Consider the following 25024-nt stretch of genomic DNA (forward strand, 5'->3'; position numbering starts at 1 on the left):
TTACTGATATACCTAATTAATTATTTTTTTAATTTTGGGGGGAGGGGAAATATAAAAGAAATTAGAAAGCTTGTCTAAAGCTGCTGGTTTTGTGTGCTTTGCAGAACTGTCAAGAATTTAGAGTTACAAATCACACACAACTGGCACTAGCTATATGTCATGGTTTAACCCCAGTCAGCAGCCAAGCACCACGCAGCTGCTCCCTCACTCCCTGCCCCTGCCCTGCTCCCAGTGGGATGGGGAGGAGAATCGGGAAAGAAGGCAGAACTCGTGGGTTGAGATAAGAACAGTGTAATAACTAAAGTAAAATATAATACTAACAATAATAATAATGAAATATAATAATAATAATAATAGTAATGAAAAGGAATATAACAAAAAAAAAGGAGGGGGGGAAAAAAAACAAACCAGTGATGCACAATGCAATTGCTCACCACCCGCTGACCAATGCCAGAGCTGCGATCCGCGCCTCCTGGCCAACTCCCCCCTGTTTATATACTGGGCATGACGTTCCATGGTATGGAATACCCCTTTGGCTAGTTCAGGTCAGCTGCCCTGGCCATGCTCCCTCAAAACCCGCGACCTTGGCGTTATCAGCACCAGCCTCTGGGAAAATCGAGCTCCCTCCCAGCTTCTTGCACACCTGCTTGCTGGCAGAGCATGGGAAACTGAAAAATCCTTGGCTTAAGATAAGCGCTACTTAGCAACAACTAAAACATCAGTGTGTTATCAACATCATTCTCACACTAAATCCAAAACACAGCACTGTACCAGCTACTAAGAAGAGAGTTAACTCTGTCCCAGCTGAAACCAGGACACTATAAAATGGGGATTTATTATTCACAGAGCACAATGTACATACAGCATACCTGCAGAGAGTGTCCTGTATCAGAGAACATTCTTCTAATCTTTGCTATGGGGCTAAGCAAGTCCTTGCAGTATTTTGAAAATGAAACACGGTAGAATCTATACTTGCATCAAATTCCACAATATACAGGTGTATATATGACATATATCACTTTTTCAATTAAAATGCCTGACCACATCAAATCATACAGCACAATTATAAATGCATCATTTAGACTTGCCCAGAACAGCTCAACATTCTTATTTACAGAATAGATGCAACAGAACATAAGACTGGAAATAAAACTGGAGCACATCTCATATGTTGTCCAGGGTGTAATACACTGTCAAAAAACAATCTGGTTTAATTAGAAACAAGAGCAAGAGCTGATAGGATTTTAAACTAATTGGTCATCAAGACAGGCATCCTGTTAGGAGCTGTTACCGCCTGTAAGCTGCAAAGACAAGCTGTAGAACTATTAAGTGTCCTTATACCTGCTAAACTCAATCACAACTGCTGTCACCATGAACACGCATCTTGTTATCTTGAGTGCTCATGCAGGGAGATGAGGCATCCACTGTACCAAGAAGAAACGAAGCTATGCAAACTTCAAGCGATAGGAATCTCAAAATTAATAGGACAGGTGAATGACAGCTAGGGAAGACAATACAAGCCGAGACGTCTTAGGGCAGGAAAGCAATCAGCCTGCTGCATTCTGAGTGACTCAAAACACAGTCATAAAGGCGAGCAAGCAGTGATTTACAATGAACTAAGCCTGTAAGTGAAAATTCATGGATCTACTTCTTTGCATTTGTCTGCAAGGGCACGGAGTGCATTTGCAATATTTCTGAACATGTCCAAAGGCTGCCTTTGATGATCACTCAAGGATTGACTGTTAAACATTTAAAATAATTCTAAGCTCATTAAAACTAACTCTCTTTCAAAATTTAAGAACCCATCAATGGGCTTGCAATGAAATGCCGCAGCTCTTTGTTTTTAAGCCCCCAAGCAAGTAGTATTTTTTTTTCTTTCTCTCACTCTCTTTAAAAATAAAGCGACCCAGCCAAATGATTAACCCCTGAATTTCACTGCTCATCACAAAAACATCAAGATTCTCCTCCCAAACCCAACAGTCCTGCAGTAATCCTAAGCTTGTCTTGCAAAGGCTATTTTAAAGGAAAAAGCTCGTAGCAAACATACCTGTGGGCAAAGGTATATAAATCCTCTTCTCCAGTCTCCGTCGGAGAGCTTCATCGATATCCCAGGGAAAATTTGTAGCAGCTAATACCATAACCATCTTGGAAGGGTCATCATTTTCCAGCGCACCACCTACCCCTGCAAGCACAATAGTTTAGAGCAATTTCACTCCACAGTTCTTATTGATTGAGATGCTTGCTAAGAAACACTGCACAGACAAACATTGCAAAAGCCTGGACAAAGCAAAGTAACAGCTCTGTATAGTTCTAGTGCCCTTTCTCAAACTTCCCATAGCCTAGGTGTGACAAGACCATCATTGTCACAGAGAGGGGGACAGTTCATTCTTTTGCTGACTCAGGGGAGGGCTTTCTTTGACAGTGCTAATAACACAGTCATATGTGAGTGTAGCCCTACTAGTCCCACTGACAGTGCTATCTCTCTCAAATCTGGCCACAGAAGAAATAGGAATCACTCCTTCGCCTCCCAAATGAGGACTGCAAAGAAATTATCACTTTGGGGCAAAAAGTTGCCTACCCTGAGTTTACCAAAATGAACCTGCACATTTGAGGACATTATAAGTAGTAGTTAAACAATAGCTGCAATACAGAGGTGGTTATCAAACCACTACGCCATACAATATTCCTCAGATGGTCATCCTCATTACATGCACCTGCACAGAACAGGTACTAAATCTGACTAAAAGGGTAATATTAGCTGCCACCACAGAATACAGCAAAATCAGATCTCACAATGGGGTCCCTGAGCTGGAGACTCTAGCAAAGGGGAGAAATTTGTTTAAATTGCATCAAAATTAAAGACCTGTATTAAACTGCACAAATCTCCATTACCTGCTTCTCCTAGAGTCTGTCTCTTAAATATGAGTTTTCAATTTACCATCAAAATGGCCATTTTAGAAAAAATAAAGCAGAACACACTTTTCAGTTATCTGCCTTCAAACACTCCAAAAATACACTACTCTCAACTTCTGCCTTATTTTTCCCCTATCCATAAAGCCAGGTTTTCCAGATTGCTCAAGTTCTTACATTCCCACCTGTAAAGAAACAGCACCCCAGCCCCAAACTCGGTTCTAAACACTTGTTACCGTCCATTTGCACAAGCAGCTCTGACTTGACTCTGCGACTCGCCTCGTGTTCGTCAGACGTGCCTCTGCGGCTGCAGATGGAATCTATCTCATCAATGAAGATTGTTGTTGGAGCGTAAAACCTTGCCTTTATTCAAATGAAAACATCACTATTAAGGCTGCAGCAGCAAGCACAGGCCCTCATCAGACCATGACCCAGTTTGACTAGACATACTACATACATATCTTCCCTGCCTGTCACATGAAAATAATTCAAGATCTTGATTTACAAACTGGCATATGCTGAAGTTTATACACTTTAAATTGTACTTCTTGAGTCAGGGGTCTTTCAGCAACCGGTCTTGCAAAGGTCAAAAGGAACACAGTCAAAACACAGGCAGTTTTCATGTCCAGGTTTTTGTGCTGGTGAGGGGTAAGCATAGGGGACAGAAGGGAGCTCAGCCTATCTCAACAGAGACAGGTTTTAACTGAGAGTATTGCAGAAGTGCAATGAGGATCCCAAAGAGGTGAATGACTCTTCAGTATAGGTCCACATGGGTGTGTCCTTCACATACCCCATATGACGGACCGCAGCCACAACTTCACTGAGAGGCTTGTGTCCATCATTCAGAACAGAAACAGAACTAAAACATGTATTGCTTCCAGAATAGCAGTTCCAAATCCCTTCCAATTTCAAATCTACTTCCCATAGGCTTGTTATCCCATAATCGAATAAGAACTGAATTTCTGTCAAGGTCACAACTCTACGTTTAGTCTGGAAAACGCTATCCTAAACATGGGTGATGAACCGTTTCCTTCTTAATCCTCAACAACATACCAGAAAAGGGTGAAAGCACAGAGATTATGTTTTTCTAACTGGCTGAGGAGGTGTCAGTTCAATGAACTCCCTGCTTCCAGCATGCTGGAAGGGGCAGGAAACTGAGAGATGTCCTTTCTCACCTTAGCGATCCCCAGATCACATCATCAAGGACATACCATTTCAAACAAGAGGCGGACCAGCTTCTCAGACTCGCCCCTGTATTTAGACGTCAGGGTAGAGGAAGACACATTGAAGAATGTTGTTCCACATTCTGTAGCAACAGCTTTTGCTAGCATTGTTTTGCCAGTGCCAGGAGGACCAACCATCAGCACGCCCTGAAAGGCGAAAACAAAGGTAATGAACAACAAACAAAGAAACTTTGCAATTGGTACTCTATGCTACATCTCAATAGATCCAAGATCTGTATTTAAGTTGTTTAATAACATAATCGTCATCAGTGGAAAACAAAAGACAAGAATCCTGCTTTTGAGAACAGCGTGGAAGTGTTCTCCGATTTCTTCTTACCACTCCACTGGAATCACAAAAGCCAGTAACTGTTGCTGCACCTATCACCTGGGAAGCGGACAACAGATTTACAGCCTTGCTCTACATCAGACAGAGCCTGGACTTGAACTTAGGCCTTTCCCAACTCATGAGTGGTTGCACAGGCAGATGAAGACAGTGAATTATTCTTTTTGGAACAAAGGCCCACTCACAAAGAAAGCTTCGCAGAAACCAAAATACTTTTGCAGAAAGTTGTGTTCCCTCAGTAGAGCTTTTTTCTGTAGAAAAACATTTTGCCAAAAAATCCTGATGATGTGTATGTATGAATCTGGTTGATTTTTACATTTAAGTATGCAAGAGTGCATTCACCAAATACAATGGTTTGTCATACTGTTTAATCTTTCCATCTCAGTACTTCTATGGCCGTACTACTGCATCTTAGCAATTCCTGGATGAAACACCATCCTCACCACACTGCTGGATGGCAGAAGAGCACTGCTATTTCTGTTTTACAGGTAAGCAACTGTGGCATATGTGGACTACCACTCAGTCCCACAAAAGCCTAATATGAACCTCAGTGATTATTCAGAAAGCTTTAAACTAGAAAACCGAACTAAAACTGTTAAGTCCCAGGTTGGCATCCACATCATCAGACTGTCTTTCCATCTGTGGTCTATCTGAAAGAGTAAGGAGCACACATCGCTGCAGCTCAGCACATTCACTCACCATTACCCAAGCAGGTTTTTAGCTAGACACACACTGCTGTCAGGACCCATGTTAAGATTGCAGCACTGAGACTGGTTAATCACTCTTGGTAATATTTCTAAATACAGTTATCTTTATGGATAGTCTTTCCAACCCTTTCAGCAGCAGTGCTGGAGAGGGACAACAGACTGTTCCATGCCTGCATAGCACTAGAATAGGGCACCGTGATTTTAAGCACGGCACTATGAAAATGTAGTGCTCAAGCACCTTGGGTTTTTTTTCCCTCCAAACTGCAAGATCTTATTACATGCTAACAAGAGTTTCCTAAAGTAAAGTTGTACTATGTTGCAAGGGTAATCAAATTAGCTAGAATTAGAATTGCACATCATAATGTGTTTTGCAATTAATAACTTACATAAAATGCCACAGCAATAAAATATCTGTTAAATGCAAGCCACATAGCAAATTAGATTTCATCTGTTCCTCACAAAAATTTACTTCAAAAAGCACAAAGAATGACATGGAAGAGATCTATAAAAACAAATCAACCGGGAATGCAATTATTCAAAAATGTACTATTCAAAAGCAATAGCCTCTCTGTACTCCATTTTCCATTAACTCTTAATACCTTTATTGCCATTTAACACTTAGCTAATGCAAGCTCAACATACATTCATCGGTAAATTAAGTTAGAAACGTTTACACACCATCCATACAGCTAACAGTCCAATGTCACTCCTCAGGCTGCCCAAGGTTTCCTAAGCTCCAGAGCAGCAAGCATAAAAAGTAAATGGACTCTTTTTCTCCCCATGAACATTCAGACATATACTATGATTTGAGCTGCTGCACAGTCATACTGATATTATAATAATATTGCAAGTACAACCCTGGAGTGACTGGGCGAAAATTACTCAGCCTGTGATATGCAGGTCAGAGATGACTTACTGTTCTCTCCGAGATTCAGATATGTTTATTGAATATTTTAAAACAAGTTGCATCTCAATTCAAATCACACTTGACCCCTGTGTTTGACAAACTGTGTTTACTGCAGGACCTGGTGATACGAGGGACTAACGTCATTTTTTGGATATTGCTTTGGTCCTCCATTATTATGGAAGGTCAAATTCTGGCTTCAGTTACACATGCTGCTCGCTGCCAAAATCGAAGCCCATCGCTTTGTACCTCCTGTGTAACTATTACAGTGAGCGTTACCTTGCACGTGATACTGGTGGCATTATATACCTGCATAACACAGGTGCAAAGCAGCCACACCAGGTGTAAAGCCAGGGGAAAACCAAGCTCTCTGGGGATAAAGACGATAGAATATCAGTTAAGGAAAAAAAAAAAAGAACTTGAGTTCTCAGCAAAACAAGATGTGCATGGTTGCAAACAGAAACACATAGGATCAAGTTGCTCTTTCTCTCTGCAAACTAGGAGGCTGCCACTTACTCACTAGTTAAAATCCTTGACAAACACAAAGACTTCTTTATTCTTCCTCTAAGGCTCTGTTAATCCAAAGTATTCCAATGAGAAGCTGAAATGCACCACAGGGAGTAAGTGTTTTGATGAAATCACTGCAGGGTTACTTCTTGTTGTTGTAACAATCACTAGCAGAGCAGTGGGAAGCACAGCAAGCAACTGGGCCTTCCTGGCACAAAACAGTTTGGAGAAAAAGAAAGAGCAAGCCCGAGGACACTCAGAAACCCGTGGCTGCAACTACACAGCACCTGTGTTGAATCAGGGAAGACAGCTGGCTCCTTCATACAAGGCACTGTCCTCTGAATGCAGGCACAAACTGTGAGGGCTGTCTTGGGAATTGTTCTCAGGAGAGTCTGAACATCCAAAACCAGATTTGGCTGCCTTTTCCCCGAATTACTGTCCTGAATGCCTAGGCTCAACAAATGCCTGCTGCTACACTGATTACTGCAAGAAACAGTCTTCCCTTCAAAACTTCTCATCCTTGTAGCACAGTCAGAGGTCAACAGTAGGGAAAATACATGCTGTTCTGTGTGAAAAATAAATTCGGGAGAGTTATGGCTTCACAAGTCACCAGGGAAAAGACTAACAATGAAGACTCTTCATGGACTCGTCAGAAATCAATTTGCATTTCAGACTGAAGAGAGGAAATAATCTTAGAACTTTTTTCTATGTCTACAACCACCTAGTTTTCAGAGGCGACACTGCTCAGTAGGAAAAGATAATCTCATGCAAAGAGATGGAGACTGTAACTCTTTAAAAGGCCAGGCTGTTGTTTCTTTATCCACTGCCACAACACTTGGAGACAAGGCCAGTGGCACTCTTCATGTTCCCTGCAGTCTGCTGAGATACCTGCCTTAAAGACGGATGGCCACTACATCCTCTAGGCACGTTAATAGGTGAAAAAAAGCATAGCAGCTCTTCACTCCCTTAAAAGTTTTTGAAGACTGGACAGATGGGGCCCTCGTACTCTATAAGAAGGGTATGGATCAACTTCCTCTATGCCAAGAGGAAAAGAGAGAGATTCAGCTGTTCAAAAGATGCTAAAATCTCACCCTGCACTTGTAATCCACGATATCTGGGCTCTGTCCAAGCTGATAGCTCGGTTAACCTTAAGCTTAACCTCAAAGCCACTGGTACTGACCACAAGCACTCTAAACCCCAAAGGCCATATAGCCTGGGGCTAGGTTTGGGCTGACTCTAGGTTTGGGCTGCCCCCCTGCACCTCACTAAAACCTCCATGAACAGCCCTCACACAGCAATCTCCCAGCTCCCGCCATCAGCTCCCACTCTTTCCGACTTCCCCTCTTTACTGCCTGTAGACACAAGCCCCAAGAATGACAAGTCTTTCACTCATCAGTTCCTACAGGGCTTTGTTTTGTAAATAAGCAGAATAGCAGGGATCTAGGACTGGCTCAGGCTGGAGGAGGACAGCTTTGAGGGTCAGACCTAAGTATAAGCCAGAGAAGTACAAGGACCAAGCAGGAGAAGACAGGGCAGGTGTTAGTAACACAAGATCTGATATATGCTGCTGAACCAGCGTACTAAACCACAGAATCTACTCACGTACACAGCATTCCCTACACGTGCCATTGTCTTGCAGACTCAGAATAACAGACAATTTGAAAGTCTCTTTTCCCCCATAATCCTTCTCAGTAACCAGAAAGCCCTTGTGTTGTGACTAATTATTCCCCAAACAAGTGTCAATCCATCCCACAACAACAGCAAGATAATTTTATTTTCTGTTTACAGAAATGCTCAGCAACCTCCTCCCTCCTCCTCCTTTTTAGCTCTAAGCAAGGCCCAGATTGGGCTCACCTCTGGTCCATCAGCCAGGCCAGCTCAGTCCTGTTGCCCCACTTGCAGCTCATTCTCCCACTTCGAATTTCTCCCACTCCAGCAGTAACTATGCCCAGCTGCAAGTGTAACTGCAAAGCTAAATCATCACTCAGATTAGACCCCTCTCTCCTTGCTTCCTTGCACCATCCAGCCTGCAGTTTGCAGTCTGAGTGAGAGACAGTTGGCACATGCAGAATAAAACAGTCCAAGGACTGCTTTCCTCCGTGAAGTGTTGAAGAGTGGCCAACATAATCCTAAGCAGAGCTGTCTATTAAGCATTTCTGCTTCTGTCAATATACCCTATATACTTGCTTACATGTATAGGCTGACATACAGAAAGTATTATGATGTCAACAAGCTATGACTGAGTAAATACAAAAGAATTATTATTTACTGTAAAGCCTGCATACACTTCCAGATGTTTCTTTCAGTGCATTTTACATGAATCATTATGAGAGGATTTAATGAACAAATTCCTGATCTTTCCCATTTGCCTTTTTAGCCTTCTGCTACAGGCATCCACACACATTACAGCAGCAGACATACATAACTACAGCTTGCCATTTACAAAAACACCAAATAAATTCTCACCTTCCAAGGCCTTCTGATCCCTTTGAAAAAATCAGGCATCCACATTGGAAGAACGACAGCTTCTCTTAATAATTTTTTGGCTTCTTCCAAATCCGCTATGTCATCCCTGTGCAAGATGAAGAAACTTGTATAAGATTCCCGTACAACAATATTTCTTCTATTTTTGTACAAGAAAAATAGAAAAGCTTTTCACTTAGTACCATCTCTTTTAGCATGCCAGTATATGCCTCATGAGAGCACTCCTATAATCCTGTGACCTAAAATTGAATCCACTTTTGGAAGGTAAGGAAAAAATTATTATCAACTCAAGTTACCCACAGCTGCTTAATTAAAAATTGTTTTGGACAATCTGAACACCAAAGCGGTATCTTGAAAGTTCTCTGGAGTGTATTTCCATTTCAGCAGTACCTGTAATGGATGTACTGCACATAATATCAGTTAGCAACAAAAGCTTAACTGTAATCAAATTAATAAACTATTAAAACGAAAAGACCTTGTTTTGCTTATCTGTATGTATACGGCTTGCGTGGCAAGGTTTTGGTAGCGGGGTGGCTACAGGGGCTGCCTCTGTGAGAAGATGCCAGAAGCTTCCCCTAGGTCTGACAGGGCCAATGCCAGCCGGCTCCAAGATGGACCCACTGCTGGCCAAGGCCAAGCCCATCAGTGACGGTGGCAGCACCTCTGGGATAACATAGTTAAGAAGGTGAAAAAGTTACTGCACAGCAGCAATTGCAGCCGGAGAGCAGAGTGAGAATATGTGAGAGGAACAACTCTGCAGACACCAAGGTCAGTGAAGAAGGAGGGGGAGGAGGTGCTCCAGGCACCGGAGCAGAGATTCCCCCGCAGCCCGTGGTGAAGACCATGGTGAGGCAGGCTGTCCCCCTGCAGCCCATGGAGGTCCACGGTGGAGCAGATATCCACCTGCAGCCCGTGGAGGACCCCACGCCGGAGCAGGCGGATGCCCAAAGGACACTGTGACCCTGTGGGAAGCCCGCACTGGAGCAGGCTCCTGGCCAGACCTGTGGCCCCGTGCAGAGAGGAGGAGCCCACGCTGGAGCAGGTTTGCTGGCAGGACTTGTGACCCCGCGGGGGATCCATGCTGGAGCAGTCTGTTCCTGAAGGACTGCACCCCGTGGAAGGGACCCATGCTGGAGCAGTTTGTGAAGAACTGCAGCCCGTGGGAAGGACTCACGTTGAAGAAATTCGTGGAGGACTGTCTCCCGTGGGAGGGACCCCACGCTGGAGCAGGGGAAGAGTGTGAGGAGTCCTCCTCCTGAGGAGGAAGGAGCGGCAGAAACAACGTGTGATGAACTGACCCAAAACGCCCACTCCCGGTCCCCCTGCACCGCTCGGGGGGGAGGAGGTAGAGAAAATCAGGAGTAAAGTTAAGCCCGGGAGGAAGGGAGGGGTGGGGGGAAGATGTTTTTAAGATTTGGTTTTATTTCTCATTATCCTACTCTGATTTGACGGGTAATAAATATTTTTTTTTTTTCCCAAGTCGAGTCTGTTTTGCTTGTGATGGCAATTGCCGAGTGATCTCCCTGTCCTTATCTCGACCCATGAGCCTTTTGTTATTTTCTCTCCCCTGACCAGCTTGGGAAGGGAATGATAGAGCGGCTTTGGTGGGCACCTGGCATTCAGCCAGGGTCAACCCACCACACTGTAGAAGATTATGATGGCTCCCTGTTTTACGAGTTAGAAGAAGGATAATTTCTCTTCTTGTCCACACTAGCAAAAACACTTGAATTGAGAAAATCCTCATACCAATGAATGCTTGGATTCCTTGACACAATGTCCCTTTCAAGAGCTTCGACCAAGTCTTTGTCGTAACCCGCTCCATCAAATTTCGGAATTTCCCCATCACCAACTTCCTGGGATATTTTCTTTCCCTAGAAGTGAAAGTCATACAGGCTCATAAGGACATTATTCTTTCAACATATCCTTTACTAGCAATATATAGCAATATTGTCTGGTTCACCTCTGTAGAAGCCACAAGAAGGTATCAAGCTTTAACACAGCTATCTCAGCACCACGATGGCCAGCAAAACCAATGTGTTCACACCCTACACTCCACAGAGAGTCCCCAATCACCTGTGGTTGCTTCCACCACAACAGCACCATGCTTCCTTCATAGATGCAGCTCACAGTGATAAAACCCCATCAGAGCTCATTACATATCACGGTGGGTGGGTCGGTGGGTTGGTTGGTTGGTTTTAAAGCAGCAAACCAGACTCTCTTAACAGTGCTAAACCACTCTTTAGACAACTGACATACTTCCTGGCCAGCCAAAGGCACAAATGCAGAAACAGCCTCGCAAAGCAGGCTGCGTCACGACTTAATGTTACATTAACTCCTGGCTGAAGACCAGAGCATCCAAGGCACATCTTGAAGGTGCTACACCTGCCACACTACCTGCCAGAGCTAAACAACTGGCACTGCATTGTCACTGAAAAGGAACACAAAAGCTGTTACAGCCATTGTCTTTGATGGAGGAAAACCAAGAAGATTCTCTCCCCTTGTTTAATTAAAGCCTTCCTGCCCAGCAATTTCTCCTTTCCTCAACTGCAAACTATCTATTTCCCTCCTCTCATTCACAGGCCAGCTCCATAAACAGTTAAAATGCTTTTAAAAGATCATATTTATTTAAGGGCTGCAGTAAAAGCCCTAAAGAAGCTCCCAAGTCACCCAGACTTCTTTGAACTACAATAACTTCTGCAGCATGCCAATGCTCATTCAGTGACCAAGCCACACACTGCCTCTGCCCCAAAATGGCACAGAGTTTCTGGTTAATACCTCCACAGTGCCATTAAGCTTATGGGGGTGAAGTAACATTTTCCCTTTGAAGCATCAGGGCTCACGGTCCTCCTCTCCCACTTCAGAAAGAAACCGCTTCCCCTCCCAGCTCAACGGCAGTGTTCGGCAGTGCCTGAAAAGCAGCTGTGCTGTTTTAACGAAGGAGGCTGAGTAGGGAGCTACTTTAGGACTCTTAACTCAGCTTCTAAACACTATCAGCAGCAAGTTAGAGAATCCCAGCTGGCTGGACAAAAGCGGCCTAGGCAAAGGCGGGCTGAGAGGCAGCTGGAGACACACAAATAACCTCGCAGTGGAAAAAGGTAGCGATTACACCCCTCCCAGTTGCCGTTTGCCCGCAACGTCTGTGAGGGAGCAGTTTATCTTCCCACTATTTTTATTTCTTGCTTCCAAGTGAACTCTGTGTTGTTTAATACTCCCAGATCAGTTTTTTTGCAATGGAAATGAAGCTCAAAGTTGTGTTAGGCAAAAAGCTAGTGTAAAAAAGATAGTGGTCTGGCGTAAAAAGGAAATGTAGAAAAAAGCCCTGTAGAGTTTGGAAGATTCCAGGAGAGAGAAAATGGAATTCAAATGTAACCATAAAAAAAAGAAAAAAGGAAAAAAAAAAGACAATAAAAGGAAAGGCATTTGCTGTCTTTGTTACACACTTCTATCCCTCTGCAATGGACGGGTTTTCCTAGTGGAAGAATTTTTCTGCACATCTCAGCAAATCGGATGTTTTGTTTTTCCTGGGCGAAACAGAGTTAAGGCAGGCTTTAAAAAGCAGGAGAAGGCAGGGCGGATCGCTGCAGCGCACTGTGGAGGAGGCTGAAGCAGCAGTTCAAGCCCCCGTACCCGAGCCCGGCTGGCAGATCTGCACGCCGCCTGTTCGCTATGCCAGAAAGGCGGTGAACCCGCAAATCAGGCAATGCAGGCGACACCGGGCCCGGGCGTGACGCAGCTCAAAGAAGCGGGGAAGAAAAAAAAAAAGAAATAGAAATAAAAGGTGAAAGAAAGGCCCGACGGCAAAGAGGACGCCGGCACCTCCGGCTCAGCCACGGGGCGGCAGCACGGCGGGGCGCGGGGCACGGGCGGGGCGCGGGGCACGGGGCGGGGCGCGGGGCACGGGCGGCCCCGGCCGGCGGCGGCTCCTCCTCCTCCTCCGCCGCGGGGTGGCGACGCATCCCGCGCCCGGCCGCCTCCTCGGCGGCGGCATCCGGGGCCGAGCCCCGAAACCCCAGCTCCCTCTGCTCCTGCGATACTTACTTTTCCTGGGACAGTTATTTTTCCTGCTCCCTGCGGCACGGCTCGCCAACAGAGGGAGGAGAAGGGCGGCCAAGTGGGAGATGTGCTTTCAGCATCCCCTTGGCTATCATTTTAGCGACGCTGAATGTGTCAATTTTTTTCAGTTCCAGAATTAAACTAAGGTCTAATGTATTTACAGTTTTCACATGTAATAAGATTATTAATGTTGGTCCCAAACTGGTCCAACATGCAATCCTCAGCACGTAAGCGAGCAGACACTAGAAAAAATAATTTAAAAAAAAGTCACCTGAATCCAGGCAGCAGGAGTGAGCATTTTTCCAGTCATAGCCTCATCTCTTCTTGTGGAATTACTTTCCCCAAACAGCTTTAAATAAAGCTGCTGTGATGGCTTCTCTCTAAGAAGGTATGCCAACAGAGAGAGGTATACAGGACTGTTCCCACCCAGTCCCCTTGGCAATCCCATCACATAACCTTCTCCTCAGCCAAGGAACAAACAAGTTCTGACTAAAACACGTTTAAAAATTTCGCTGGGCTTTCCGTCAGGAAGGGGTATCAGACCTGTACCTACTACACTGCAACAAAAACCTCATTTCCAAAATGAATTTATTTCTACTCTTGTACTAAGTTCGTGCATTCGTTTCGGCAGTCGTCTCGTTGATGTGTCCACCACCCTGGTGTACTTGCAGCACGGGTGTGCTCTGCCTTCTTTTTACCAAACCAAATAAGTCTCCTCTTGGAACACAAGCCAAACACAATTACCTGTTCGCTTTGGCAACCCTTTTTTTTTGCCCTTCTAATATGAACACATCTTTCTTGAGCACAGCTGTTGAAATGCACACAATATACTCCAGCTGCTGTCTCACCAGGGCCTCCTAATAATGGTATGGGTATCTCTTCTCTCTGCTGGTAACACCGCAAAAAACTTGGTCTAGGATTTAATTTACATTAATTTCCACAGCTATATCATACTGCTGCCTTACACTCAACCTCAAACAGATCAATCACGGAGGATAACCCTGGTGGCTTAAATGACCAGAACTGGGTCCTGAAGACATCTTGCTTTCCTGCAGACTCTTCCCACTACACACAAACACCGAGCAACAACTGCCAGATGCACTTTCCACCCCTTGCTGCCAAAGCCAAGGGTGGCACCTGGCTGTGCCTCACTCCGGCAGCCAGCCCTTCCTTCCCATTACCACCAGGAAAAGGTGACATGCCAAATGAAAGTTCAGCCTGATCTGATTTCTGCTGATACGTCCAAGTCTTTCTTCGCCGCTGCTGCTGAGCTCCCAGCTTCTAGCAGAAATTCTTGTCTCCAAGCACATGGCCTGCGGCTCTGCACCGCTGAAACTTATCCCATTTCCATGACTCCAGCCCAGAGTCATCCAATTCCTCTTGTACAACAGCCTCATTCTCCTCTTTTGGTGATGGTGCTTCCCAACTTGGTGTCATCAGTAAATTTAATTAGTGCATGCCTCTTTTTTGTGCCAAGGTCATTAATTTAAATATAAAACAAGAGCCAATCTCTAGTCTTGAGGAAATCCATAAATGATTTACCAGTTGACTGATATTTTTTCTTTCAGTACCACTTGTTAACATTCTCCTTGCTGCCTAATTCCTCCCCACCTTACAATTCTTCTACACCATACACTCACTAGATTAACTAATTGCTTCCCATGTGGCATCCAGGTAGATTAATTTCTAAGACATTAACTAGAACTCTAAAGAAAGCGCTGGCAAAGGCAACACCTTTGCTTAAGAAATCGTATTTCACTTTATTCCACTTTCCAGTTAGTCCCAAGTCTTTCACTTTTTGTCCATTCTAAATCTGTTTTAAAACTTTGCACACTGTTTAGGTAAAATTAACAACTCCAATTGCCTGGATCAGTTTTCCTTTCCCCTTCTAAATACAGGCATGTCAACACAACTCACCATTCACATGAGACAACAGCAGACTTAATAAATTTTACTGGAAATTTCTGCTCCCAGCCCTGCAATTTCACCTACTGGTTCTTTCAGCATTCTCAGATGGAGATTATGCAGCCTTCCAGTCCCAATGCATAGAGGTCTATGCCTCCACCTGAATATGACTACCTCATCTCACATCTGTATTCCTGTAATCTACCTTGCCTTTGCTTCTGATGACGCACATCAGAACAATCAAGCCAAATACTTAATTTTTTTAAGTCATATCTTCATCAGTTTTAATACTCACTTCACTGATATGGCAGCACAGCCCTTGGCTATTTCATATCCTTCACAATAGCTACTGTCCTCGTCCGCTGGCAACCTACAATAATCTCAAGAGTACTCCTAAAAAAGTGTTCTAGTGCTTAGATAGGGTATTATGCAATTTCTAAAAGACATACAGGTAGCATTCATGCTGCCTCTTTAAGCTGAACTACTGAACAGAAGCTAAAATTCTTGGCAATGATCTAGCAGAAGGTACCTTGAGAACAAGCCTAATAATTTCCAGTGGAACTAAGAAGGAAGAAGCACTTGAAAGCAGTATTTTAGAAAAAGGAACACGTAAATATAAGGGTTTAGTGGATAAACACCATCTGGTGGGTTGCAGTTCAAAATTATTTTATATAGCACTACAAAAGGTCATTTTACAGGCATAGTAAGGTTAAAACTCCTTATCCCAAGATGGTTGCAGTCAGAATGAAAAGATTATATGGTCTGGGGAGGAGAAACGGTGAAAGAAGGCATCATGTGTAAAGTGAGACAAAACATTTCTAAAACATACATACTATAGCTATATTTATCTTGAAAAATATCACAAATAAATATGCATATTGCATTGTGGTATTATAGCCAGGACAGTGTACGACCTATTACACTGCAACCAACATCTTAGGAAATGGGTATGGCATCCAAGTTCATTACATGTTCTAAGCAGTCCTAGCCAAGCACCTGAACCCAAGAACTACAGAGCTGAAACATTTATTATGAGAAAAGAGGTATCTGGTTACCTAGTTTGAAGCTTCAGTTTTGCCCTATTATTTTTAACTGAACATGAAGAGTTACTGAACCTCTTTGATTCAACATACTAGGCTACAGAGGTAAGCTCCTTGTAGCTTTAGTTCAGAAACTGAAGAACATAAACACTTGCAAACTAAGAAAGGATAAAACTGCAAGGGAAGTTAAACCTATTTTCATGCCTGTGTGTAAAATATGGAAAGTTGCATTAACTTCTCGCACTTCCCATGCCTGGCTACTTCCTCTTCCATTCAAAATTGTCCTCAAAAGAAAATTATGGATCCCATACAAAAATCGCCATACAACATGTGAGAATTTGTAACCTGGTGTGATTTTTGCATATAAACCCCGGACAAAGAGAGTGAAATAACCACGAAGTAACTAGACAAAGGCAAAAACAAGAGCACGTGTTGGTAGTTTTTGAAGAGTAGACATATTTTCCTTCTGCCACCTAGTGACCAATTTATTCAGAGTAGCGTTTAAAATGTACCATATTAAATGGAACACCTTCATGACTCTTCCTCCATCTGACAGCAGTAGTGTTGCTAATCGCATTATTCCCAGAGACAAGTACTTTACAAGTCATGTTGTTGTGGGCTCCTTATAGTAAAGCCCTATAATGCTCATCACCGGAAAGCTTCAAGAGCAGAGTTCACTCTCATTAGAGCTAAGACTTTGAAGGCTGCCTTACACAAGCACATCTGGTGAACCTGTCACACACCACAACTCCAATTCCCCATATAGCTGGCAGAACTGTAAATAATTTCACAGATCTTCATAAGCTTTTTATAGCTTGCAGGATGCACACTTGTTATTTTAAATCTTACTGATTCAAGGCAGAGAGATTTCTAAAATGATTAAACTTGATCTGTGCAGTCACTCAGTGGCACTGCTGAAAATGTGCCTGGCCCTACCTACTGATGGTAATAAGGGCTGGGATTACTTAATACTTTTCCTGTGTATCAGAAAAGCAATTCATGATGGAAAAAGCGTATCCTTGAGTTCCTTCTGTGCTGTGAAGAAGCAACCTGTAATAGAAAGGCCACAAAGGGACTAACCAAATTCATTTGGAAGAAAACTGGCCTAAATATTTTCTTATTCATCTATCAAGATCTGTACAATACTGTGCGCCCCCATAGGAAGGGGCTTCCTGTATCTCTGTCAGGAAAGTAAAGCCACTTCAGTACACTCTCGACTTGTATGATTTATATCACAGATTCCTTGGGTTCCCAGCACTGACTCCACAGTTAAATTTAAAAATGCAAGTGTCTCAGAAACAGCAATTTGCACACAGACATTTTCTTCAGCCACAAAACAGTCCTGCCTTTGACATCACTACTTGATAGTGAATCACTGTTTCTCCTTTTCTTTCACTTCAGCGCTGCTTCTTTTTCATGGGTCTTCAGAGGAAAGAATCTCCAACTTATTCTAATTTATTTCATTGTTTTTATTACTAAAACAAAGCCTTTCCAAGAAGCATCTTCCTGAACACTATAATAAATACAAAACCCTTTTCATAAACTAAAGAAAATGAAAGTTGCTAAGAGTTTGCTTTTACTACGTCTCCCTCACATCATTTTCAAATATATAACTTCAAATAATTTGGCACAGATTTACCTAGCATCAATGCCTTTACAGAACTGTCCTGGACTTCTAGGCACACCTAAATTTTACTATGCTATGGCAGAGGCAATGGTACTGTGGAACTCCATTCATAATGCTTAGTCTAGAGAAGGGCACTGGTCTCACTTCTGCACTTTTTACATGGAAATCTTTACAAAAGACCTGAATTGGATTCCTTTAAAAAAAAAAAAAAAAAGGGTGAGGGAGGAGGAGAAGAAGTGACTTTATGCCTGATTGACACTGACAGATTAGAGTCAAGCCCTGGTCTAACTGAGATGATAAGAAACCCCCAGCAACAGGCCACCATGCTTCCTCCCTATCAAAAAATCTTCTCAAATCAGGACAGAGCAAACATGACAGCACCTTCCTCAATTTGGCGTCATTATTACTAAATATCCCCATGATACATGCTTTGTCCATGAGGCAAGAGGAAAGCACCAAGTTTTCTTGCACGGGATTATTGTGGCTTTTTATTATTATCTGTATTAAATAACTAAAAATAAGAATGCTTCCCTTTGCCACCTGCTGCATCATAACTCCTCCCCCACCACATTCTTTCCCACTTCTTACCTTGTCATCTCTTCCTCTAGCTCTAGATTCCCTTTCGCGGCTGCCTGCAGACTTCTCACCCTTGGACACCGCATGTGCTCTGCCCGCAGGCCCACGGGGCTGCAGTCCTGGCGATTCTTTCCTCAAAGGTTTTACTTCTCGGTTGGGACGTTTTATCTGAGGTGGAGCCCTACCAACAAGCAACCACAACAAAAACATGCTAAAAACAGCAAAAAAAGAGCAACATTAAGAAGGAAGGATTCTAATATTTCATTAATTCCCTTAATGCATTATTACTAAAGCTGACAAGCCCCTAAGTCTTATCTCCCTATATCTGCAAATCCAGCAACATATTTCTGGTTCTGTCTGACACCCAAAGTAAGAAAAAAAAATATAACAGTGGAAAAAAAGAAAATTAACAACAGTATTAGATCAGTACTCCTAACCAATCTTAAAACAAACCAACACGTATGTAACAAAAAAGGAAACAATTTAGTAAAAGTCTTCAAATTGTAGTTTCCTCTGACTCCAAACCAGGAGATTATGTTAGGCTACATTCATATGCACAAGTTCTATGCAACCAGATGACATTCCTGGTAAAAAAAAAAAAAAAAAAAGCTGGCTAATAGCTTTGACAGGTCCCAAAACAAAGGAGGGAGAATTTTAAAACAATCCTCCTACCTCTGACTTCATTTCCCTGTGTGAAAATGTCAAAACATTAAAATTGCCTAGAAAGCAAAAGCAAACAGAGCCCAACTGCAACCATCCATGCTTGTGTGCATCACCCACGATGTCAAAGAGAACTCAGCAGTGGCATGAGGAGAAAGAATTTGGTTTTAAGACGAGGTGTCACAGTCATTTTGCTCTAGGGATTGGACTTGAAATATCGAACTAAAATGAACGGCCAGGAATGTCACCCAACTTTAATTAGTGTCCCCTATTAAATCTTCTACTGATTCTTGTTTTGAGTAACTCAAAATTTGCTAACTCCAAAAACAGTTTCCTGGAATATGGCTTAAAAAGACTATATACTTAAATGCACTGCTGGATACAACTGCTACATTTTGCTTTGTATACACTTTCATCAAACTTAACAGCATAGAAGAGTGGCGAATTTTCCTTACTTATTTGCACAAGATTTAAATTTCAGCTTAAAAAAGGGGATGAACTATTGGGCCTTTACCTCCAAGATAGATACAAGATAGATAAAAGCACTTCTTGCACTTCATGTAACATTACCACAAAAATTCTCATAATCATTTCTACCACTCACAAAAGTAATCAGCGTTAACATTATTTTACACTTACATTCTTAGGGTTTTTTGAGAAGCGAAGATCTGTTTGTTTGATAATCATAAAGCACATAAATTTACAAATAAACTTGGCATTTCTTTCTGTTAACCAAGATCTCTCATTTTACTTTGGTCCTTTGCTTATGTGAGTATACACACATTAAAATTCTTTGCTATTATAATGTTAGAAAAATGCTGGCATGATAAATGTTATTCTTGTTTTTAAATTGGATTTGTTGTTTCCAACAACCTGTGTCAAGCTCTACTAGAGTGAAAAAAGGGATTTCAGAAAAGGCACAAGCATCTATTTTGAGAAAACTATTAGCTAACTAAAGTTACCTTAAAGGTGGTTACAGAAGAGAAACACCATGTATAACAGAACATGTTTAGCAATAAAACTAACCAATGGATTAAACACAGGTCATATTATCTGCAGCTAGGGACCGATTTCTAACCACCATGTCCTTCAAGATCCTTCAGTTCCAGCTCCTTACTGACTCCTCAGCCATCAATGAATTCAACTGCTTAAATAAACTCAAATGGAAAAGTTTTCTCTTTGCACGTGAGAAAGGCAACTGTCACCAAAAGCCGACTTACCTCTCCAGCAGACTTTAGTTCCAGGCACTTAGCTAGTCACTCCTACCAGAATAAAGGAGTGACTTTCTTTAGAACTTCAGCAATAAATCTGACTGTAGTTTAATTACTTCTTTCCCCAATTAATTTTGTTTATTCTTTATTACAAATGACTAAGGGGTAAATGAAATGTGATTTTCACGTTACAAATGCATTCAAAAAAGAACATAAAATTATGGCAACCCAACTTTATTCCACCCACTCTGCTTGAGCCTCTCATTACCTGTGCTCAGCTGGAACAGGAGGGGGCCAAACAGCGGGATCTCTAAAAGGCTCATCTTGACAGGATACAGGGATATCTGCAGGTCTGTCCATTTTAAAACTCTCTAAAGTGTTGACAATGCTCTTAACTTGTTCATATTCTTCAACTAATTCTTGTCGGACCTTGAGAAATACATACATTATTTAAAAATGGTTACAATTCAAACTTTTTTTTTTTAAAAACCATAGAAAGTACCTCAAAACATACACTACCCTCAAAAGCAGGGACGCCCAAGCCTTTCCATTCACAAACCCCAGACCTATCAGGCTGACAATAGATCTTTAACAGCAGCATAAACAATTGAATCTCTGTTGAGTTCATCTTCCTGCCTGTCAATGTCACGACCAGACATGATTGCTAACGCAGGGATCACTCTTCCACAACATGTGCTGATGCTTAGATTTATGTGTGCATGTTGACATGTATGCACACATACACACACTTTTATACTAGTAAGGGTGCTGTTGGCAGACCTTTAACATATTTGCTACTATTCTGGCATAAAAGAACTTCTCTGATTACAGTCTTCAAGGACCTAGTTATAAAACTGGCTAAATCATTAAAATATAATATTACAAAATTAACTTTGTGAGGGGCACAACATCATCATACAGTCAAAGCACAAGCCAATTCTTTGGTGGACTGCAAAGATTAGAACAGAAAATGGGAACTTTAACACCCTATAGCATAAGTTCAAATAATAAGTAAAGTAAGTGAAACAAAAATGAGAGGAAATTGTGTCTCAGAAAGAAATCAGGTTGCAGAATTATGCAGCTGAATTTTATACTTGAAGTTTCTATTGCCACTAGTTGGGGAATTAGAACCACTGCAATAATTTCAAGATTATTTACTTCATTTCAATTTTCTTCCATGAAGCCTAGGAAAAATAAAATCGGTGTAGAAATTTGCTAAGTTTTAAGCGATACGGCTTGTTACAAGCTCAAGTTTTGTATGCTAAAGTCACTGGTTCTTAGTACACACCAGCAGCCAAAAACTGCATTGTACATTCGTGCTCAGAAGCATAAGCTTTCAGTGCATTAGCTTAAGCTCTGCTAGGATTCACCTGAGTGCACTTGTACTGCATCTTACCAGTCTTCCACCTATCACTCAATGATGCTTTCCATCCTGTGGGATCAACCTCCATGCTTACTTTGGTTTTTACCTGCTTCAGGGTCATAACACCCAGATGTCACCTCTTCACTGAAGTGTTGGTGCACAGCTAAAACTAATTCATGCATTGCTGTGCATGCCTGGAAATCAGTATTAGCACTCTGCAGCTAAGATTACCTTAGGCCAACGTGAATCTTGCCTGTTCCAGGCTCGCAGCCAGAGCTACAGAGACATCCTGAACCTTTCCATCCACTGGAAAGGCACATAGGCTCTAAAAGCTCACGTGAAGAAACACTACGGTGAGGATATTTGCAGGCTGCCACCAGGCACACTACTGAGTGAGGCTACAACTAGCCTACACTGCAAGGCTGTGTATGCCAAAAGCCAGGATCTGAAGTCAGCTTACAAGAAGCCAAGGAAAGACACCAGGCACCCAGCTGTGCTCATGTCATGCGTCCACATGAAAAAGAGCTGGGAAAAATATTGCTTGGGAATGCTGCAACCAGGCTTCACTTTGTGGCAAACAGAGGAAGGCAACTAAGGACAATATCAACAGATGTCAATGATGTTGCCTGAAATCCAGACTCTTTGCTGTGCATATCCTGAGCAGATTCCGGGTAATTGAGAGGATCAGGAGAATGGAAGTCTGCACATCCAGCCTGTCTGCTGAGGTTATAAGTATAGCAACAGCACATCAGGGAACTACTACTAAACAGCATCACATCTTATGACTGTTCCTCCTAATGGTGCTTACCAGCGACAAGATGTGGCCACTAGCCTGAGACGTCCCATCTCCCTGTGTGCTTGGAAAGGAACCATGATGGGTACATGCAGGGTGCGGTGTCTTGTCAGCACACATTCAGAAGCATGCCTCTTCCAGACTGATTTTCACCTGCTCATCCCATTTCTCTCTCACACTCTCATTTCCCCTCTCAGAACAGCGTCTTTCCTCACCCGCCCTGCTCTACATATTCAAAACAGCAGCAGCAGCCCCCCATGGGGGGGCAACTTGATGATGGGGCAACTTCAAGACAGAAGGTGCTATCTGACATAACCATTTGCTGGGTACGGTGTATAAAAGACTGAATGATTAAATGGTCAGCACTCAGTAACAAACATACATCACCTACAGTTCTCCTAAAATACTACCAGGTACATCCCACAGCAATGTATTGTTCTGCTCTATAGTATTTTCCAGGAATTTTCCCACCACAAGGACAAAATAGGAGATTTCAGCAGCAAACAAACCTTGTTTAAGAAGAAGAATATATATGACTGTTGTCAGCAAGATACCAGCAAGGACAGAGGCAAAGTGAAGGGTAAATCCCCAAGGCCCTGAACAGTTCTTGCAACACTGCATTTACTTCACCAGGAGCTCTGTGTGCATCTGTACAAAAGGAGGCTTAGGTATGGGAAGAACTTGGTCATTTGACAGAGCAAACCAGCCTTCTTGTTTGTTCCAGATGGGGTAGCTGTATCTTTCCAAAGACACAGGACATCCAGCTCAGGCAGGATTGCTCTGGTAAAGATAGTCAGTGCTTGACATGGCTCCTCCTGTCCTGCTTTGCTCTCTTTGCTTTCTCATCACACAATTAGCAGACACATCCCCGAGTGCAAGAACTTCCAGCTGAGTTACAAATGTGCTTGATTACTAACTTGGTTCCTTCAAACTGTCTAACACGCATCCCTCCTGTCCAAAAATAAATCCAGCCAAGCAGCTGCTGTGAGATACAAAGGAATGATACAGCATAAATCCTTCAGGGCACCGCTCCACGAGAGACAGCCGCTTCCTACTCCAGTGCTCCAGGAATACAGACAGGATTCCTCCTATCAGCCTTCCAACACATGCAGAAAAGTTGGTGGAAAACAACTTGCTAGCACTGAGGGCTGGAATGCTGTCATTCAGCTCTCTGGACCAGCAAGGAGGATGGTATCTGAGAATTGAGAGAAAGTGAGCCTTTGATGCCTTGGAAGCTGAAAACAGACTAACAACTGCTGGCCATCTCTTATCCAGGCCTAAGCAGACCAAACTCTGAAATACACACCCTTACCGCTTAGTCAGTACCTGGCAAACCAACCAACAAAAAAAACCTCGATGTACTCAAACAACAGGACCACAGAGGAAAACCAGCTGATAAATTCCTAGAGGCCTTAAAGAAACCAAGTCAGATGAAACAGGTGCAGAAAGAGTTTCTTGCAGCTGAGAAACAAATAACCCAGATGCGAGCCTAGAAGGGCTGTGCCGTAATTACGGAGGTGACTGAGCAGCATCTTTGAGTGATCAGTGCTACTCTGAAACAACCTCGGAAGGCTGCAAACAGGAAAATCACTGGTCTGGACTCACCCAGTCTCTTTGCCCCCTGTCACAGCCTTTCCTTGGGTGCCAGAGCCCTCAGGGGGCTCCAGCTCAGGTTGTAGAGAACCTGAAGAAAGCTTTTAGGTTATTTATGTTTAAGTAGTTTCAGGAGGTAGCATGGGCCAAGTTAGCAGCTCACCACTGCCAAATAGGAAGATCACGTTTCTCCTCACTTTTTCTCCCCAACCACACTCTGCCGCTGCTCTTCTGGATTCAATTCTGGCATCTCAATACAGTAACCCAGCTTGGTAAAATGGCAGAAAATTAGCCTAGGAGGGTAAAAAGAAAATAAAGGACACTTTTGCTGGGTTAGCAAGCTGCACTGGCTTGCTACCCTGTGATCAGGTGAATCCCAGGACAATGAATGGCAGGGTGCAGAGGAGGGAGAGAAGCTAGTGCAGCTGGTGTGAAGAGTAGCTGGGGAAGAGCTTGGCCTCTCTGGGCATGGCAGGATGTTAACTGGGTTCAGCTACCGTGTGAAACTGCCTGCTCCCCAGAGCCACGCTCTGGTACACCAGCCACCCCTACCAGCCACATCACCTCCTCCACAGAAGCAGCATCATGGGCATTGGGTGATGTTGGAAAGCCCGATAAAAAGCCTTTCAGCCCAAGGGGTGGCCCCACAGCTTTGTTTTGACATTCCAGCCCTAAGGATTTACAGTAACCAAGCAGAAAACACATCCTAACATACAGGTATAAAACCCAGCGACCAAGAGTTGAGTTCACTCCTTCTTAGTGGTAGCTCCAAAAACCATTTCAGGGACTTCCTCTGTATTTCACAATCTGGCAACTGTTGTACCTTTGGCATCACCAGCTTTTATTTGCTATGCTAGAGCTTGTACTTCTACGCAATTTCCCATAGCAATAAGCATGGGTATTTGTACCTTGGTAAATAACAAATAATGTGTGGGTTGTTTTTTTTTTAATTATATCATGCTGGAACAAAACCAATCAAGTTTCTATAAAAGTGTTTTCCAAACCTGAAATTACTGCCTGCAATTAACATTAGTTATTCAACAAGCTCCATTTTAAAAAAGTGAAAATAACAATTCCCTAAACCACACCCAAAACGGATGCTCTGTAACCCAGTCTGATCCCATG

General features: G+C 42.9%; 1 protein-coding gene across 4 annotated transcripts in view; it reads right to left on the reverse strand.

The window, feature by feature from the left end:
- Positions 1 to 25024, reverse strand: part of KATNAL1 (katanin catalytic subunit A1 like 1) — a 41266-nt gene that overhangs the window by 6348 nt on the left and 9894 nt on the right. For all 4 annotated transcript variants that reach the window (XM_050910956.1, XM_050910931.1, XM_050910939.1 and 1 more), the window contains 7 exons: positions 20419 to 20579; positions 18292 to 18460; positions 10825 to 10949; positions 9061 to 9166; positions 4122 to 4280; positions 3147 to 3273; positions 2048 to 2182 (listed from right to left, as the gene is read on the reverse strand). In XM_050910956.1, coding sequence (XP_050766913.1) covers positions 2048 to 2182; positions 3147 to 3273; positions 4122 to 4280; positions 9061 to 9166; positions 10825 to 10949; positions 18292 to 18460; positions 20419 to 20579 — 982 coding nt within the window. The remainder of the gene's footprint in view (positions 1 to 2047; positions 2183 to 3146; positions 3274 to 4121; positions 4281 to 9060; positions 9167 to 10824; positions 10950 to 18291; positions 18461 to 20418; positions 20580 to 25024) is intronic.

Source organism: Gymnogyps californianus, chromosome 1 (assembly GCF_018139145.2).
Source record: "Gymnogyps californianus isolate 813 chromosome 1, ASM1813914v2, whole genome shotgun sequence".
NCBI lineage: Eukaryota > Metazoa > Chordata > Aves > Accipitriformes > Cathartidae > Gymnogyps > Gymnogyps californianus.